Source organism: Eptatretus burgeri, chromosome 15, assembly GCF_056783735.1.
Source record: "Eptatretus burgeri isolate ZD-2024b chromosome 15, Ebu_testis_v1, whole genome shotgun sequence".
NCBI lineage: Eukaryota > Metazoa > Chordata > Myxini > Myxiniformes > Myxinidae > Eptatretus > Eptatretus burgeri.
Window position 1 is genome coordinate 38,338,526 of NC_140975.1, and position 19,338 is coordinate 38,357,863.

General features: G+C 49.2%; 1 protein-coding gene and 1 long non-coding RNA gene across 3 annotated transcripts in view; both read right to left on the reverse strand.

Annotated features, from left to right (window-relative positions):
* EPHX1 (epoxide hydrolase 1) overlaps window positions 1-4,488 on the reverse strand; it is a 38,715-nt gene extending 34,227 nt beyond the window's left edge. The window contains exon 1 of one of the 2 annotated variants that reach the window (XM_085857773.1): window positions 4,217-4,488. In XM_085857773.1, the coding sequence (XP_085713899.1) occupies window positions 4,217-4,420 (204 nt within the window). In that variant the 5' untranslated portion in view covers window positions 4,421-4,488. The remainder of the gene's footprint in view (window positions 1-4,216) is intronic. The other variant, XM_085857772.1, reaches the window with a different exon arrangement.
* A 117-nt stretch (window positions 4,489-4,605) lies between these two features.
* Window positions 4,606-9,495, reverse strand: LOC147011954 (uncharacterized). Its single transcript, XR_015051703.1, has 4 exons — window positions 9,309-9,495; window positions 7,144-7,267; window positions 6,628-6,760; window positions 4,606-4,677 (listed from the first exon to the last, which is right to left on the reverse strand). It is a non-coding gene; the product is annotated as an uncharacterized LOC147011954 (long non-coding RNA).
* Window positions 9,496-19,338: the final 9,843 nt, after the last annotated feature.

Genomic DNA, 19,338 nt, shown 5'->3' on the forward strand with positions numbered 1-19,338 from the left:
TGCAGCGATGCAAAGAAACTACTTTTCTTTTTTTGGCATTCTTGTGCAAGATGTACGAGCTTGTAATTAGAACAGCACTCGGTAGAGCGCATACCTCTCTCTGCCAGGGTGAACAGTTGACGTTTTGTATCCCACCGATCGGTCGGATCCGCATCCAGACCTGAACCAAAATCCAATCAGCTTCTTGTTGTCACATAACTAACTCACCCATCAAGTTTTGTCATAAGCTATCCACAACTTTTTGAAATATCATACTATATATCGTTTTTGGCCCCAACGCTCAATTCTGAAGAATGCTTTAGAAATTCTCCTATCTAGATCCATATCTTCACCAAAATAGAATCAATTCGTCCTTGTCACGTCCCCCGAAATCTGTCCACCAAGTTTTGTCCGAATTAGTCCATAGCTTTTTGAGATATCCTGCTCACAGACAGAGACAAGCAGGGTGGGAAAACACAACCTCCGTCCACCTTCAGTGGCCGAGGTAATTATGCTGTCGTCCTTGACACGAAGAATCACTCCCACCTCACTGTGGTAAGTCACAAGTGCAACTGAAGTATGACAGGAATGTAAGCTTTGCTGGAACAGCGTTCTCCGATCAAGGATGCTCCCCACGGGCAATGAAGTCAGTCCCCACTGACATCGAGGCTCCGAGAAAGTCCTCATTTCAAAAGGGGAAAGCAAAGTGATCAGAGCAACATCACCAACGTCTCTCTCCTTGATCTGCTCTCAACATCCTCTTTCCAAAGACAAAATCACCCCGAACAGGACACATTAGTGACCCGTCTCGTCTGTTTCTCCAACGTCATAGTCTTGTCGCATGGCTCTCGGTCGTCTTTTATGCCTAACGAACCAGGCAACCCCTCAACGGCTATCCACACAGCTGCTTGTCCCCCATGGCCAAAATGTACTCGCGCATGATTCCCCTTGCCTGGAAGAAGACCTGCCACTCAGCTGTGCTATTGTCAAAAAATGACGACTGCTTCTGACCAATGGTGAGACGCCCATTTCATGCCGATTTTACTGCTTATCATCAACTTTGTTCAGTGGTCTCTACTGTTTAATGAACCACTATTGCACATACTAACAATCCAAGAAATGAAGCAACAACAATCATGCGTGTACTCAATTTTGTCGCACCATTCCACGAAATCAAAGCAAAACATCACAATAAAATATGGAAATTCCCATTTTCGTTACGATGAGAACATACTTCTTTGGACCTATTTCAGTTGAAAATTCCCTTGCTCGTGTTCTGTTTGTTAATTTTTGTATATATATATATATATATATATATATATATATATATATATATATATATATATATATATATATATATATATATATATATATATATATATATATACAGTCATGATTCCTGGAAGAGCTAGCACGAGTACACTGAACAGATCAGGACACAGCAGAAGAAAAGGAACAGCAGAAAGACAGGTGGGAAATACAAACAACAGAATTGAAGGACAAAAAAAACATTATAAAATTAAATTTAAAAAAAAAAGAGGACAACTTGGACAAACATTGGGAATGTGGGAAGGAATGGGGGCAGAGAAGGACACATGGGGTGGACAAGATGGAAACTCTCAAAGGAAAAACTGGAATATGCAAGACCAGGAAGGAGGCAGTGGAAGACAGAGAGACCACCGACCTGTCTGCGATGGCGAAGTGATAGGTCCACAGACTCGGCTTCATCGTGGAAGACTCCAACAATCTTAAAAGGCCTTGGTTTCTACGGCATCAAACTGAGCAAGATGTGGGGCAGGGGAGTCCGCCCAGAGGGGAGAGCAGTACTCCATCAAGGTGTGGATGAAGGCCTTGTTGGTGGATAGGAGCTCAGGTGTGCCAAAGAAGGAATTTGCGTGACGGAGGATGCACAGTCGGCGGTTGGCTTTGGAGGTCAACTTTGAAATGTGGTTTGCCCAAGAAAGGTCATGGCTGATAGTGAGATCCAGGAGTTTGAATCACTGAACTTCTGCAAGAGGATAAAAACTTGGGAGAAAAAAAAATTCCCTTCCTTGTCCAACTTTTGGCCCCACTGTCAATTTGTTTTCCTTTTACCCATCACATCACTCTTCCATACGGGGAAAAAATAATTTGGGCTATCCTTTGCGAACGCTGTGTGTACGAGAGACATGTTAACTGGTAACTGCTGGTGTTGGTTTTACTGCTTAAGCAAACAAGGGTGGGCTGAAGTCCACAATAAGGTTCGCATGCTCACCAAGCCAAAGGGGGCAAAAGTTCAATTAGAAAAGGCAATACAAAAAAATATTTCAAGGTTGTCTATTTCTTATTTATGTCTCAGGGAAGGGCTATGGAATTGAACCAAGATAAGGGAGAATGATTTGAACATAAAAAGGGCAGCTAGGATACTGCAGAGGTCTGCGTCCTTGCCTTTGACCTTTAGAGATTGGTTTGAATCTCGACCGAACTATAAACTGTCACCCTGGTGTTTCGCATTAGTTGGTGCACTTTGAAGATAACCATAGCATCCTACGAAGAGGAGGTTTGAGCTGGAATTTGTTCAGGGTGCCGGTGATAGCTCACCTATTCTTTGCGAAGGACACAGTGGGATCTTTGACGTTCACCAAACTAATGTCGGGAGACAGGTCGCCCAGTTTAACGTCCATCCGAGGGACGGCACACACATTGATTAAACACCTTGCCTGTGAAAGGCTAGACGGCTCAGAAGTTAGTGTGTGTACCTGCAGGCTATCTTACTAGCCATCAGTCCTTGCAGCTGGTTCGTGAAAAACTTGGGACAAACCATCCCCTGGCAGACCACATAGGAGGTAGGAATAATTAGGGGTATTCAAGTGGTAGTAAGGTGATTGTGTAGAGATATGGGATTTTAACTTGGGTTCTTTCCGAGCCTCATGACTCCATGAGCCATTGGATGACGTGGCAACACAAAACAGCGCTACTTAAGTAAAGACAAAGTCGCCTGCGTTGTACAGAAGATACTGACGTGCGGTCCTTTAGTTCACACATTCAGGACCCGCTCCACAACCACAATTTTATATTTGTTAAGTCTCATTAATATTTTCTTTACTCTGTAAAGTTGTTCATATACCATGAATCACCTGTAAGCACACGTCAAGGGATATACCATGAATCACCTGTAAGCACACGTTAAGGGATATACCATGAATCACCTGTAAGCACACGTTAATGGATATACCATGAATCACCTGTAAGTACACGTGAAGGGATATACCATGAATCACCTGTAAGCACACGTTAAGGGATATACCATGAATCACCTGTAAGCACATGTTAATGGATATACCATGAATCACCTGTAAGTACACGTGAAGGGATATACCATGAATCGCCTGTAAGCACACGTTAATGGATATACCATGAATCACCTGTAAGTACACGTGAAGGGATATACCATGAATCACCTGTAAGTACACGTTAAGGGATATACCATGAATCACCTGTAAGTACACGTCAAGGGATATACCATGAATCACCTGTAAGCACACGTTAAGGGATATACCATGAATCACCTGTAAGCACGCGTTAAGGAAGATACCATGAATCACCTGTAAGCACACGTTAAGGGATATACCATGAATCACCTGTAAGCACACGTCAAGGGATATACCATGAATCACCTGTAAGCACACGTTAAGGGATATACCATGAATCACCTGTAAGCACGCGTTAAGGGAGATACCATGAATCACCTGTAAGCACACGTTAAGGGATATACCATGAATCACCTGTAAGCACACGTCAAGGGATATACCATGAATCACCTGTAAGCACACGTTAAGGGATATACCATGAATCACCTGTAAGCACGCGTCAAGGGATATACCATGAATCACCTGTAAGCACACGTTAAGGGATATACCATGAATCGCCTGTAAGCACACGTCAAGGGATATACCATGAATCACCTGTAAGCACACGTTAAGGGATATACCATGAATCACCTGTAAGCACACGTTAAGGGATATACCATGAATCACCTGTAAGCACGCGTCAAGGGATATACCATGAATCACCTGTAAGCACACGTTAAGGGATATACCATGAATCACCTGTAAGCACACGTTAAGGGATATACCATGAATCACCTGTAAGCACACGTCAAGGGATATACCATGAATCACCTGTAAGCACACGTTAAGGGATATACCATGAATCACCTGTAAGCACACGTTAAGGGATATACCATGAATCACCTGACCTGTAACACGTTGGGGTCGAATGTCACTGTAAACGGCCGGACGGTTTCGTCCTCCGGGAAGGGCTTCGCTGCCCGAGCCCACCATCCATCCCCAACGGGTAGTTTCGCGGTTTGAGTGGTACTTCGCGCATGGAGACGCACGACGACCACAACCAGGAGCACGAGCAGGAGCACGAACAAGAGCAAATTGAACAACAGACACATCGCACTTCTTGCCTCTTCTTCTTCTTCACCTTCCTCTTTTACTTCTTTCCCTCCGCCTCTGCTTCCTCCCCTTCCCCCTGAGCCTCCTCCTCCTCCTCCTCCCCCTCCTCCTCCTCCGCCTCCTCCTCCCCCTCCTCCTCCTCCTCCTCCTCCGCCTCCTCCTCCTCCCCCTCCTCCTCCGCCTCCTCCTCCTCCTCCTCCTCCTGAAACGAATCCTTCGTTCTCGTTCACGCGAGTTTTCGTAACAGAAGATGGCGCTGCGCAAGTGGGAATTGCAAGAAAAGCACTTTTTATGAAACACGAAATCTGTTGTCAGTCCGCGCTCTCGAAGCGAAAAGTGCGATGAAGCAACCGGTCACTCACATACAGTACGCACGTGTCTGTATCGTGTTAAGACCGCACATCGAAAACCCTTCAATGGAGGAAATTTAAACTTTACCACACGTCACATGACCATCTGAGGTAGCGCATATTGAGCGTACCACCCAGGGGGCAAGAGTGGTCAACCAGACACGGTGTGCTATATAAAAGGTTGTTTGTTGTATGTGGTTGGATTCCTTAGACCCCCCCCCCCAGCGACAACGACTTCTGGGTGGACAACCTTTCCAGCAAACCACTGTAACTCTGCAATTCAAGATGGCGTCCAAGATGGCCGCCATATTTTTAAATCACCATAACGTCAATTGTTATAGACGGGGTAAATTTTCAAAAAAATCTTAACCCCGAATGCAAATGGTGTTAATTTATGGCATACAAGCTTTATAGGGTTATTGAGGGGTGCTGAACTCAAATGTGCTGTCTGCCCAGCTCAAAAATGGCCCGAAATGCCTCAAAATTGAGAAATCCAAGATGGCCGCCACTGACGGGCTGAAATGTATTGATGTTCAAATCTTTTTGACTAAACAAGGTAGAAACTTGAATGAAATGTGCTTTTGTAGGTTTTCATACATGGGGAATCCAACACCATATTCAATTTTGAGATAAAATGTGGGGAAAAAAAACTGCTTGAAGCTCATATTTATTGCAAAAATTGTCTTTTTTGAAGTTGAATAATTTATCGACCAGATAAGATCCACAAGTAGGTTCATCCTATGTGTCCAAGAATAAATTACTTAGTTTGCAGGGTTTTTTTCTAGTTAGGATCATCTGCATTCCTTGTTACTGCAGATCGTCGCCGCAACCGGTCACGTCACAGGAGGAGTGACGTCACAGGAGGAGTGACGTCACTGAACAGTCGAGCTACTCTCGTAATGTCACGTTTAGCCCGAGCACATTAACGTCGAAAGGAAACAGCCCCGTGGGCTGTGGAGCGCGCTGTATGGTTTATGTCCATTTATTCCCGCTTATCTGTTTCTAAATTGTTACCAAGCCTCGAAGTTGTAAGTATTCATGTACCAGCTATTTGATCATTTTCTTATTGACTGATATTCCCGGTCATTGTTCCTCTGTTTTAGTGAAACCGTCACGTCAATGGTCCCTGTCAATTGCTCATTTCATCCGTTAACGTCTATCGTCATCCAAATCGTACCACTCTCCTCAATGGTCAATCGTCATCGTCAACCTCATCGTCTCTCCATCGTGATATGTATAGTCATCCGTAGTCGTCTTCACCGCACGTGCATCTTAATCATCTAGTGTCCCGTCTTTCTATCGTCAACGTCCTTTCATCGCTGAAAACATAGCTGAAGGCATAGACCGTGCTCGAAAAAGACCGGTGTCGCTGGAGCCACAGTCATAAAAATCATGTGGGCAGAAATGTCCAAAACTGTGTGATCTGTAGTGGTGTGAGCATTGTGTAGTGTGCATGTCGTGAAACATATCAATAGTTTGCATGTACTCTAGTTGCTAGTATGCATAACATGGTGGTGGTTTTGTTGCAGGTGATTGCATGAGCGGTACGATGATGACACAGGCAGAGAAACGGGTGCTGGAGGAAAGCTTGTAACTGAAAAAGGAACCCAAGAGGAGATGCCAGGACACTGACATTGACTACAGAAAGTGCATCTTCATATGTCAAGGATTTGGTGCAAAGTGACTATATAATATCACAACAACAGACAAACTAGTTTTGGCCATGAAGGCTCGACAAGATGAGACATTTGAGAGACTCAAACATGACTCGGCTACTGGTACATGGCTGACAGACAAGATACCCAAATGGCACAGTAAGTGTAGAAACTGGTACACGAATGAGAAGAGTTACAAACTTGCTGAAAAGCAGAACCAAGGAAGAAGTGATGCTGAAGACTTGAACCAGCCTGGGTGCAGCACCTCTTCCCAGCATTCAAGGTTAACCAGGACCAACACACCAACATTTGATGCAAAGAATGCATGCCTCATCTGCAACAAACGGTGGATGCGTGGCAAAGAGCCAACATGCAGAGTATCTACAGAAAACAGTCAGCAGAACATCATAGATAAGGCAAAGCAACTAAAAAGAGAGGGCATTCTCTTCAGACTGGTTGGTAAAGGACATGACATGGTGGCCAATGATATATCATTCCACAAGCAATGCATGTCTGCATTCAAAGCACATCATGTCCCGACTGGGAAATCAACAAAACAAAACCGTATGATGTTGCATTCGAGTGACTCCCAGAACAGCGAGAGATCCCCCTTTTTCATGACATGTGTGGTTATTTGGTGAAGTCACTGCGGGACCAATACAGGGCCATTTTACGAGAGCTAGGAGTAAAAACAGCAGACTCATAATGATGTATCACCTTCAAATTGAAGCTGCAACAGAAATATGGCAAGCGAATTTCCATTCTCGATCAAAACTGTGGATCAGGATTCATTTGAGCATCAACCATACCCCTTGGTGATGCACTGGAGAAACTGAGGCACCTAGAAGCAGCGTAACATGAGGATGAAAAGCATCGTACACTTCGGCATGCAGCAAAGATACTCCGAGCAGATTGCAAGTAATGCAAAAGACAATGCCAAAATGAACAGTCAACAGAGATTTCTTTTGCAGCTGCTGCCAGACTTATTCCTGATTCCCTTTTCAATTTCACAGCTATGCTGCTCAGTGAGACACCAACAAAACTGCAGGAATCTGGGAGAGTACTGGTCAACCAGCCGACAATAGAGAAGGCCCTCATCGCATCACAGCAACTGCTGCAGCATATTGCTGGTGTACCCACACCATTGGCAATAGCCACGGCCTACCAGGTGTTCAACCAGACACGCAGTAAGTCTTTGGTATTGCTGAACAACGGGTCAACCATGCTGAAACTACTCCCACCAACAGAACATACATTCCTTCTACATCTACAGCGTGCAGCTCTTGCAACTATTATAGATAAGACTGCGCATGTTGCCAAGCCTCAGCTTCCCCCATTTGTGGATTATGGTTGGGCTCTGGAGGATGGCAAACTAGTTCCAGTCCTGTCAACTCAACCAGCCTGGCCACAGACGATTAAAAAGGCCATTGCATGTGGCTGCACCAAAGACTGCAACAAGAACTGTTCCTGTGCCAGGAATAACGTGGCCTGTTACATTGGATGTCGTTGCCAGGGATCAGCCACCAAGTGCAGCCGAGTGAAATACACTGCAGCATTTGACAGCAGTGACAGCAGTGACTCAGACAGTGTTAATTAACTATATACCATCAGCTGTTCACATGGACACTTGTATTGCAGCATTATATTGAGTGGTAGACCTTTTCATATGATGCATCATTGTGGCGTGTATCACTGACATGAATTTTACGAATATTTGCCTCAGCCATTTCGCTTGCATTCCAAACTGTAAAGCACGTGCCGTAAGTTCATTTCTCATGTCATCTGTGTTCTTTGTAACTAGTACCATTCTGTACCATTATTGTTCTTACAATAACAGTAAACTACTATGTATTGCTATTGTTGATTTTCTGTGTCATGGTCGCCTTAAAATAAATATATTAACATGTAATAAATGGTATAAAACACATCGTATCACTCTGAAACCATCATAAATAGATTCCCTGACCTAGAAAACCAGAGAAACGAGGTATTACACATGTAAATAGATAACAATTGACGATGTTATGGTGATTTAAAAATATGGCGGCCATCTTGGACGCCATCTTGAATTGCGGAGTTACAGTCGCCTGCTGGAAAGGTTGTCCTCCCGGAAGTTGTTGCCGGGGGTTTAGGAATCCAATCATATACAACAAACTTTTATAGCAGACCGTGTCTGTTTTCGCAAAAAATGGGGAGGGGGGGGTTACCCCCTGGGTATCCATCGAAAATTTTCAAAGTATCATTTGTACACATTTACCTCAGTACAGTATATGCAGATTCGCTGAACACACCCCATGTGGAGGGGGTGTGGCTAACACTCCTGTGTTCATTTACAACATGACATCATGACCGCGATTGTGATTTTGTAACTTGTTCCCACAGTTGTATATTTTACGAGAGGGTGTCTGTCATGCATGGCAATGGCAAGTTGGGGAATCACCCTGGGTGGCTTGGAGGGAGATAGAAAATACATTTCCCCCCCTCCCCCAGTGTTTTATCATCACAAACAATCATTATATGAAACAAACAATTGAAGGAATAATTTAGAGCCCCGACAATAGGTATGGGCCCCAAGGTAGTTATCCTGCCCCCCAGCCCCCTCCCGGTGCCCCTACTCGCACCATGTCCTTCTCAAGACTGTGCAGCGAGGTAAGTACTCCATGAATACCGCCTGGTTTATAAAAAGTAGTTGCATTGTATGTGTTCAACTGTGTAACCAGCAATATTCCTGGCAAGTTTCAATCAGATCAGACCGTCAATCGTGCAAAAATAAATAAACATTAATTGTGTCGTCATTCGTGACGTCATAGCACCGTGTCTTCTCATTGGTGAACAGGTAAATGGCCGTAACTTGGGAACCGCTTATCCGATTAATATCAAACCTCGAAAAGGCACATCCACGGGTCCCCAGCAATATTCCTGGCAAGTTTCAATCAGATCGAACCGGCGGTCGTCGAGAAACTGCGGTCACACACACACACACACACACACACACACACACACACACACACACACACACACACACACACACACACACACACACACACACACACACACACACACACACACACACAGCTGGAATTATAGATAGATGTTAATGTATGTATATATATATATATATATATATATATATATATATATATATGTATATATATATATATATATATATATATATATATATATATCTTCTTCTTCTTCTTCTTTCGGCTGCTCCCGTTCGGGGTCGCCACAGCGGATCATCCGTATGATCCGCATAGTGATTTGGCACATGTTTTACGCCGGATGCCCTTCCTGACGCAACCCTGGTCGCCTCTTACGACGCAGGGATATGGTACACCTATTTTAACCGGGGTATACACCGGCCCAGTATACTGGTACTCATTTCGCCGACCTCGGAAGGATGACAGGCTGAGTCAACCCTCTGGTGTATTAATTCAGTGGCCCAACGTGGGTGTTGAGCCGTGTATATATATATATATATATATATATATATATATATATATATATATATATATATATATATATATATATATATATATATATATATATATATATATTGTTGCGGATTCGCGCCCGCCGGCGTGCGGACGGCCACGTAACTCGAATCGCGGCACGTCGCCCACCGGACGGATAATCCAGTCGTGACCCTCTCGGACTAACGCCGGGAACTAGTCACGGGTGGACCTTTCGGTCTCACCAGGATCGTGCCAATCGGCCCCCGCGTGGGATAGGGTTGCTCGCCAAATTCGACCTACCTAAGTACCCACACGGAGGGTAGACCGGGCGATCGCACCTCGCCGCAGGTCGACTTCGGACACGGGCCACTTTAAGCGACCCGTTCCGTACTATCGGGATAACCGAGCGGTGTTATTCGTCGGCCTCGACGGTTCGATTAATTATCGGGCGTTTTAGCCTACGACCAACCCTTTACGTGAAGCAAGATGGGGATTCAATAGAGGAAAAGACGAAGCGAAGCGGGAAAACAGTTCAACAATAAGCACATTTATTTCGCGATGAACGGAAAGCACACATATACAATTACACCAAAAGCAAATGTAATAGAAGAAGAAACACAATATTACACAAAAAGCAAATGCAACAATGCAGATCTAACCGACTACCGGGCACACGGCAACACTTATACAATTTTACTTCACAGACGGCGCCGACAACACATATTCCCAAAGCAAAAGAAAAGGAACCACCCTCAAGGATGAGGCGGGCCTGGGGCCGAGACCGGGTCGGGCCTACCCGTCTGATGATGAGACGCGAAGTGGCGGTGGTGCCTCAACTCCGCGGGCCTCGCGGACAGTGTCTGGTAGGGGGTGGGAAAGGGGCCCCCTTTGTCGCACTATCTCAGCGCGGGGGGGAAACAGGAGGGGGTTGCTGATGCTCGGGGGAAGGAGGATATCACCCTGTCTCGGGTCCCGCAGCGAGCGTCTCCTCCTCGACCTCTGTCGCGTTGCTGGCCTCTCCCCCTGCAGCTCCCGGCACCGACGCGAGCACCCCCTCATCCGCCTTCGCCGCCGTCACCTCTCCACAGCTCCGTCTACTCGCCCTCTCCGTCTCCTCTCTTGGCTCGTCCCAACTCTTCACTCTTGACTTCTCCCACTTCTTTCCAGCTCCACCGACGACTCTCTTGAACTCCGCACAACTCAACTGAACTTTACTGACGAACGCAGCCGTTTATATAAGCCCCGTGGCTTCGCTCTTTCACCCTTGACCCTTTGCCTCCGACCCTTCACCTCTCTAACTGGCTCCCCATTGGCCCGAGGAAAAGTGGGCGTGAATGCTTTTTGATCCATGAATTTGCATATAGCGACCGCCCTCCAACGCCCTGGAGGCGGGGCCAAATCGCCCCTCGCTCACCGATTGGACGGAACAAAAGTGGGCGTGAGTCGTTTTTGATCCGTTTTCTGTGGAAAGTCCGTGATGTTTTTGAACACGCTGCTCGGTGCGCGCCCTACACGAGTCCAGTATCGGTGCCCACGAGTGGCGCGAGATGGTGTGGATGCGATGGTGGCGAGTTGTGACGGTAAAGGTCGTGGCGGTTGTGGTGAAGCGGCGTTGTGGTTGGTGGTTGTTGTTGTGAAGCGGCGTTGTGGTTGGTGGTTGTTGTGTGATCGCTGTTGAGACGTGGTTGGTGGTGGTAATAATGGCGGCTGGTCCAAAATAAAGAGAGTAAAAGAAAAACGGCTATCCTGAAGAGTCGCAGCCCGCATGAATGACATTTATTCCCTCTAGACAACGGGTTTGGGCCTAACTACACATATACTTACCGAGATATCTCACCTAAGGGACCTGAATGGTGGTTTGTGAATTTCGTCAACCACAACACTACCCCCTCCCCTTTTTACAGACTCGTCCGGAGTCGTCAAATTTTCGTGTGCCATCATGTGTAGTTTTCCCCTAGTACATTTTACCTACGGATCCCTGAGTGCGACATTCATGGTATTCGTGTCCCCAAAATAAATAACCTAAGGGCTGAGTAACTACCTAAACAAACTCACTCACACGGACGACTTAAATAAAATTACCGGCGCTAAGACAGACATGCCGGGGGCGCACTCATATTTACAGTACATCTTAACCTTAACTTACAAATTTTACACTAAACCATGGCCCAGGATCACTGAACTCTGCAAAAAGAAAGCAGTTAACAGGGAGCCAGGCTGCTCACATGCAGTCTCTGGCTCAAACAATGCAGGTGATAGGGAACGTGGCCGGCTGCTCACACGCAGTCCAAGGCCTTCCCTTTTGAACTGAACGCAGTGAACCACAACGGTGCATGGGCTGCACAAATGCAGTCTCCGTGCCAGCTCAAGTGGCACACGCAATGAACACAACGAATGGATGCATGAATGGTTTGAACTGAACGCAGTGAACCACAACGGTGCATGGGCTGCACAAACGTAGTCTCCGTGCCAGCTCAAGTGGCACACGCAATGAACACAACGGATGGATGGATGAATGGTTTGAACTGAACGCAGTGAACCACAACGGTGCATGGGCTGCACAAACGTAGCCTCCGTGCCAGCTCAAGTGGCACACGCAATGAACACAACGAATGGATGGATGAATGGATGGACGCAAACACGGTGCACGGGCCGCCACTGCAGGCCCGTGTTGTAGCTGCCAACAGGGCAGTTCTTGCAGCTTGCAAACTGTTGCTTTTACGATCCTGGCGCACATGGCAATGAACAGGGGGGGGCAAAGCAAAAATTGAACGGGGCTGGTGAACCTGGGCAGTGGGCATGGCATGGCAAAGGCAGCAGGCAAACACAGCCCGCAGAAGAAGGCCGCTGCAGGCAAACACAGCCGGCAGACGAACTGGCCGGCACAGGCCTTGAAGAAAAACAGCCAGCCGGCAGATGAAGTGGGCCGGCACAGGCCTTGCAGCACAGCAGCTGCAGACGATCCAGCCGGCACAGGCCTTGCAGCACAGCAGCTGCAGATGAAGTTGGCCAGCCTTTGCCGTTCCGTGGAGGTTGGTGGAGGGAGTGCGGTGGTGCTGGCCACTTGGAAGGCGGGCTCGGAACTACCTACCTGTCTCCCTCCCACCTATCGCCTTTGCCTGTCACTGTACATACCCACTCCCTTAATTTGTCAAACCCCAATTTAGCCCCAACTTATTTTTTTATTTTTACTTCCCCACTATAAATCGTCCCCTAACCCCCTGTACTGTCCTTGTTCGGCTAACCTATCCTGTCACCTAGCCTACTCCCAACCCCTACATTCCCTTCCCGGAGGGGAATAAGGGAGAGCTAACGTCCTGTGTCGAGGCCCAATTCAAGCCTCAGAATGGCCTCCCCAGAGTTCAGCGATCTAACCCAAAGTGGGTCCAGCGGCCCACAACGAGAGCGAGGGGATGGATGGTGCGGAGGGGTACACTTCCTATCTACCCTAACCATTAACTGTTAAACTACCCCGGGGCTTTCAACAAGCGCCTCGCGCTTCAACTATCGGTTCTAACAACCCAGATTCCCGTCGCCTGTGTTGGTGTCCTCACAATTTCGGGCCTCGCCCCCCCAATTTTCTCTCCGTGCCCTCACACGGTCTCCTGGCTGGGACACGTGGCTCCCTTTGGCAGGCACGACCCTCTGCCGAATCTCCAGCTATGGCACCCCCGGGCACTACACTGTCTCCGAGCCTACCAGCTCCCTAACACCGGGGAGTTCCCCCCATGGCACCTCCCCTGAAACGCACACGTGGCAGGCTGGCTTCCCAGGCCCCTTTCCGAGGGTCACCCGTGCCCACAACACTGCCCACGCGGCTAATGGCGCCCCGGGCCCCCGCACCAAGCAGGCGCTCCCGTGCCCACTCCGCTATCCCGGCCCCCCATGGGCCCTTGGCCTACTACGGCCGACTAGCCTGGTGCCCGGGGTACCCACTCAGCGATACTCACTTTTCGCAGCCATGCTCCCAGCCCGTCAACAGGGCTCCTGCACCCCTCCAAACGGGTTTCGAGCCTACTTCCCCACCAACAACAAAACAACCTCCATTTTGTAAATTTGACTAACCCCCTAACTCACTCTACACTGACCCCGGGGTCCCTTGGGCGGGAGTCACTCCTCCCCCCAATCACTCATCGCACCATGCATTCCCCATTCGCTCCACTCACACAGACCCGCTGGCCTCACTCACTCAACAAGTACTCACCTCACAACTCACCAACTCTTCAACACACACACACCGCTGAACTCTGCCATCCTCCTAACTACATCCCCTAACTAACTCGTGCTCCCACGTCGTCCCTTAAACTATAGCACGTTCCATTTAACCTACGTAGCTAAACTACGTCCCCTCTACACACTCACTGTCAGTCACTGTCTCCAAATAATCCCATTAATCAATTTCCCAACCTAAATCTGGCTACAATCCCTCTAACTAATCCATTCCACGGGCCCCATGAGGACTTACCCCTGCCCCATGGAGCCGGTCTAGCTATGCTAACCCTTCCCCCTAACTAGTTTCCATCCTGTGCCCTAGTGAGGGGGTCTTCCACCCCTTGCCCAGGAATCCTGTGCACCCGAAAGTGAGGCTTGCTGTTTTGTTTTTTTTGTTTTTTTTTCCATGCGCAGCACCAGCGCGGCAACTCGCGCACTTTGCACCTGCCCGTGACGTCATGCAGCTGCACGTGTTCCTCGTCCCTCCTTGGACGGTACCATCCGGCAGGGATACCCCTCCTGCCGGATTCCAACCCCACGTGCAGCCATGACGTCACCGTGCGCATAAAAAAACACAAGCCCCACGTCTCGAGGGGTTCCCCACGCGAACACATGTGCTTTGCCCGTTGGAGCTTAACACACACGATCGCGTGGAGAACCCGTCCGGTCCAAATCCGAAATCCTGCCTAAACTTTGTCCGTCCGCGGGATCGGCAAATCCACCGCGTGCGTTTCCGGACCGGGACTTCACTCTCGCAAGCGAGCACGTGGGGGCCTCGTGCGTTGCACAGCACGGGCCTCGTGCTCACTGCTGGGTGAACCCAGCACGGTCCCCGAAACAGCTACAGCCGCTACCCGGCTTTCTTTCCTTACATGTCGCCGTCGTCGCCTCCATTCCACCCACGCACACCTGCGTGTTACGACGCTCACACTCCATTCCATTACATTCACACCGGGAGACGCGGCTGCGTGCTCCCGCATGCCGACCGACATCTCCCTTACATACCGCTCTCTCACACACACGGTCTCCCTTGCATAAACCATACCACTCACACGTGGTGCTCCATTCATACAAACCACTCCACTCACACCCGCGGGGGCACTCACCCGCGGTGCCTCACTCACACACACGGCGACACACACACGCGGGGGCACTCACCCGCGGTGCCTCATCCACACTGGCCGTTTCCTCCACACACACGGCATCTTCCACACACGGTGCCTCATCCACACTGGCCGTTTCATCCACACACACGGCCTCTTCCACACACGGTGCCTCATCCACACACGGCGTGCTGGGAAGCACGTACTCCAGCACCATCGCCAACACACCACTCACACACGGGGTCGCTTCCACACACGGGGACGCACTCACACCTTGCACCACACATACAGGGACAACCACACTGGGGATTCGTGTCCCCACAAGGGTCTCCGGGGCCTCTATACCCCCCAAGTTCGGCGTGCACCTGTCCACAGCACTCCTCTCAACCTCGCAAAGCACGACCGAACTCAACTGGTCGTGACTCGCCTCAAGGGGGCATACTCCCTCCCCTCGTTCCTGGAGGAGGCCATCCAACTGCTCGCACCAGGTCCCCACCCAGTCCGCGAGCTCACCCCCATTATCCACCACTACCTCTGTGTGTGTCTGTGCATCACTTACCCCGTCTTCATCGTGCAGTCTCTCTATTTTTTTTGTCTCCCGTGTCTCTATACATTTATAAGTTTCTGTTGTCGTCACCTCGTGTCTCGTCTCCCACGTTTTGGTCTCCCCATTTAATTTTTCCCTTTCGGTCACCGTCACGACCCTCGCCCAACACGCCCCCCCAATTATTTTCTCACCCGTCTCCACCGCGGGCCCGACAGCCGTTGTACCCCCTTCCAGCTCGTTCGCTCCTACACGTGGAGTCGCCATTTTTATCTCCCTGGTCACGGCCTTCATGCCCGCCTGCAGGCATCGGCCCATGTTCTGCGTCTCACCCCGCAGCTCTTTCATTTCCTCCTTCATGTTTGCTTCCATTCCGTTTATTTGCTTGTGCATTCCTTTCATTTCGTTTTTCATTTCATTTGTATTTGTATCCATCTTTTCGTTCATGTTCGCATTTATCTTTTGTGCATTCGCATCCATCTTCGCTGTCATTTCCGCATTCATTTTTGCCAGCATGGTGAATAGCTGGGCCATGTCGGGTGCGCTTGGGTGAGCCGTTTCGGCAGGGGTTGAGGCAGAGTTTTGGTGGAGAGGGGGAGGGGAGGTGTCATACACCGCGGCCGCTGCCGCACCCATTTCGGGCTCTGGGTTCAGTTGGGCGAGTTCGTTTTCCTGTTCAACCAACATTTCCTGCACGGGGATTTCATCCTGAGCCATGGATTCCACACATTCTACATCCATTTCTAATACCCCCGGCTCCCGCTCGCCTTGAGACGCCATCTTGCTTCTCTTAAAGGGTTAATTTCGCTCGCTCGTAATTTGGAGGGAATCGGGGGTCGCTCCTCTCACCCCTGGACCGATTCCCGTGAATTTAATTGGAGACAGGAGAGCCCGTTTTCCCGTTCTCCGATACCAGTGCCGCGAGGAGGGCGATGGGTTTATATCGCATGACCTGACACCAGTGTTGCGGATTCGCGCCCGCCAGCGTGCGGACGGCCACGTAACTCGAATCGCGGCACGTCGCCCACCGGACGGACAATCCAGTCGTGACCCTCTCGGACTAACACCGGGAACTAGTCACGGGTGGACCTTTCGGTCTCACCGCGATCGTGCCAATCGGCCCCCGCGTGGGATAGGGTTGCTCGCCAAATTCGACCTACCGAACTACCCACACGGATGGTAGACCGGGCGATCGCACCTCGCCGCAGGTCGACTTCGGACACGGGCCACTTTAAGCGACCCGTTCCGTACTATCGGGATAACCGAGCGGTGTTATTCGTCGGCCTCGACGGTTCGATTAATTATCGGGCGTTTTAGCCCACGACCAACCCTTTACGTGAAGCAAGATGGGGATTCAATAGAGGAAAAGACGAAGCGAAGCGGGAAAACAGTTCAACAATAAGCACATTTATTTCGCGATGAACGGAAAGCACACATATACAATTACACCAAAAGCAAATGTAATAGAAGAAGAAACACAATGTTACACAAAAAGCAAATGCAACAATGCAGATCGAACCGACTACCGGGCACACGGCAACACTTATACAATTTTACTTCACAGACGGCGCCGACAACACATATTCCCAAAGCAAAAGAAAAGGAACCACCCTCAAGGATGAGGCGGGCCTGGGGCCGAGACCGGGTCGGGCCTAACCGTCTGATGATGAGACGCGAAGTGGCGGTGGTGCCTCAATTCCGCGGGCCTCGCGGACAGTGTCTGGTCGGGGGTGGGAAAGGGGCCCCCTTTGTCGCACTATCTCAGCGCGGGGGGGAAACAGGAGGGGTTGCTGATGCTCGGGGGAAGGAGGATATCACCCTGTCTCGGGTCCCGCGGCGAGCGTCTCCTCCTCGACCTCTGTCGCGTTGCTGGCCTCTCCCCCTGCAGCTCCCGGCACCGACGCGAGCACCCCCTCGTCCGCCTTCGCCGCCGTCACCGTCACCTCTCCACAGCTCCGTCTACTCGCCCTCTCCGTCTCCTCTCTTGGCTCGTCCCAACTCTTTACTCTTGACTTCTCCCACTTCTTTCCAGCTCCACCGACGACTCTCTTGAACTCCGCACAACTCAACTGAACTTTACTGACGAACGCAGCCGTTTATATAAGCCCCGTGGCTTCGCTCTTTCACCCTTGACCCTTTGCCTCCGACCCTTCACCTCTCTAACTGGCTCCCCATTGGCCCGAGGAAAAGTGGGCGTGAATGCTTTTTGATCCATGAATTTGCATATAGCGACCGCCCTCCAACGCCCTGGAGGCGGGGCCAAATCGCCCCTCGCTCACCGATTGGACGGAACAAAAGTATGTATATATATATATGTATATATATGTATGTATATATGTATGTATATATATATGTATATATATATATATATATATGTATGTATATATATATGTATATGTATATATATATATATATATATATATATATATATATCTTCTTCTTCTTCCTCTTTCGGCTTGCTCCCGCTAGGGGTCGCCACAGCGGACCAACTGTCTCCATTTTGCTCTATCCTCCACATCTTCCATTGACACTCCAACCACCCGCATGTCCGCCCTCACCGCATCCATGAACCTCTTCTTTGGCCTTCCTCTTCTCCTCCTGCCTGGCGGCTCCATCTTCAACATCCTTCTCCCGATATAGTCCGTTTCGCTGCTGTGCACATGTCCAAACCATCGCAATCTCGCCTCTCTCACTTTGTCTCCAAACCGTCGTACCTGCGCTGTCCCTCTAATACACTCATTTCTTATCCTATCCATCTCGTCACTCCCAACGAGAATCGCAGCATCTTTAACTCTGCCACCTCCAGCTCTACTTCCTGTCTTTTTGTTAGCGCCACCGCCTCCAAACCATACAACATAGCTGGTCTCACTACCGTCTTGTATACTTTCCCCTTCACTCTTGCAGCTACCCTTCTGTCACAAATCACTCCTGCAACTCTTCTCCACCCACTCTATCCTGCCTGCACTCTCTTTTCACTTCTCTCCCACACTCTCCGTTACTTTGGACAGTTGATCCCAAGTATTTAAACCAATCCACCTTCCCCACCTCAACTCCTTGCAAACCGCACCATACCACCACCCTCCCTCTCATTTACGCACATGTACTCCGTCTTTCTCCTACTGACGAACATTCCCCTTCTCTCCAGTGCGTACCTCCACCTCTCAAGGCTCGATTCAGCCTGCTCCCTACTCTCCCTACAGATCATGATGTCATCCGCGAACATCATGGTCCATGGAGACTCCAGTCTGATCTCGTCCGTCAACCTGTCCATCACCATTGCAAACAGGAAAGGGCTCAGAGTCGATCCTTGGTGCAATCCCACTTTAACCTTAAACCGGTCCGTCATTCCTACCGCACACCTCACCTCTGTCACACTGTCCTCATACATATCCTGCACGATCCTCACATACTTCTCCACCACTCCCGACTTCCTCATACAATGCCACAACTCCTCTCTTGGCACCCTATCATAAGCTTTCTCTAAATCCACAAACACACAATGTAACTCTTTCTGGCCTTCCCTATACTTCTCCATCAACATTCTCAAAGCAAACATCGCATCAGTGGTGCTCTTTCCTGGCATAAACCCATATTGCTG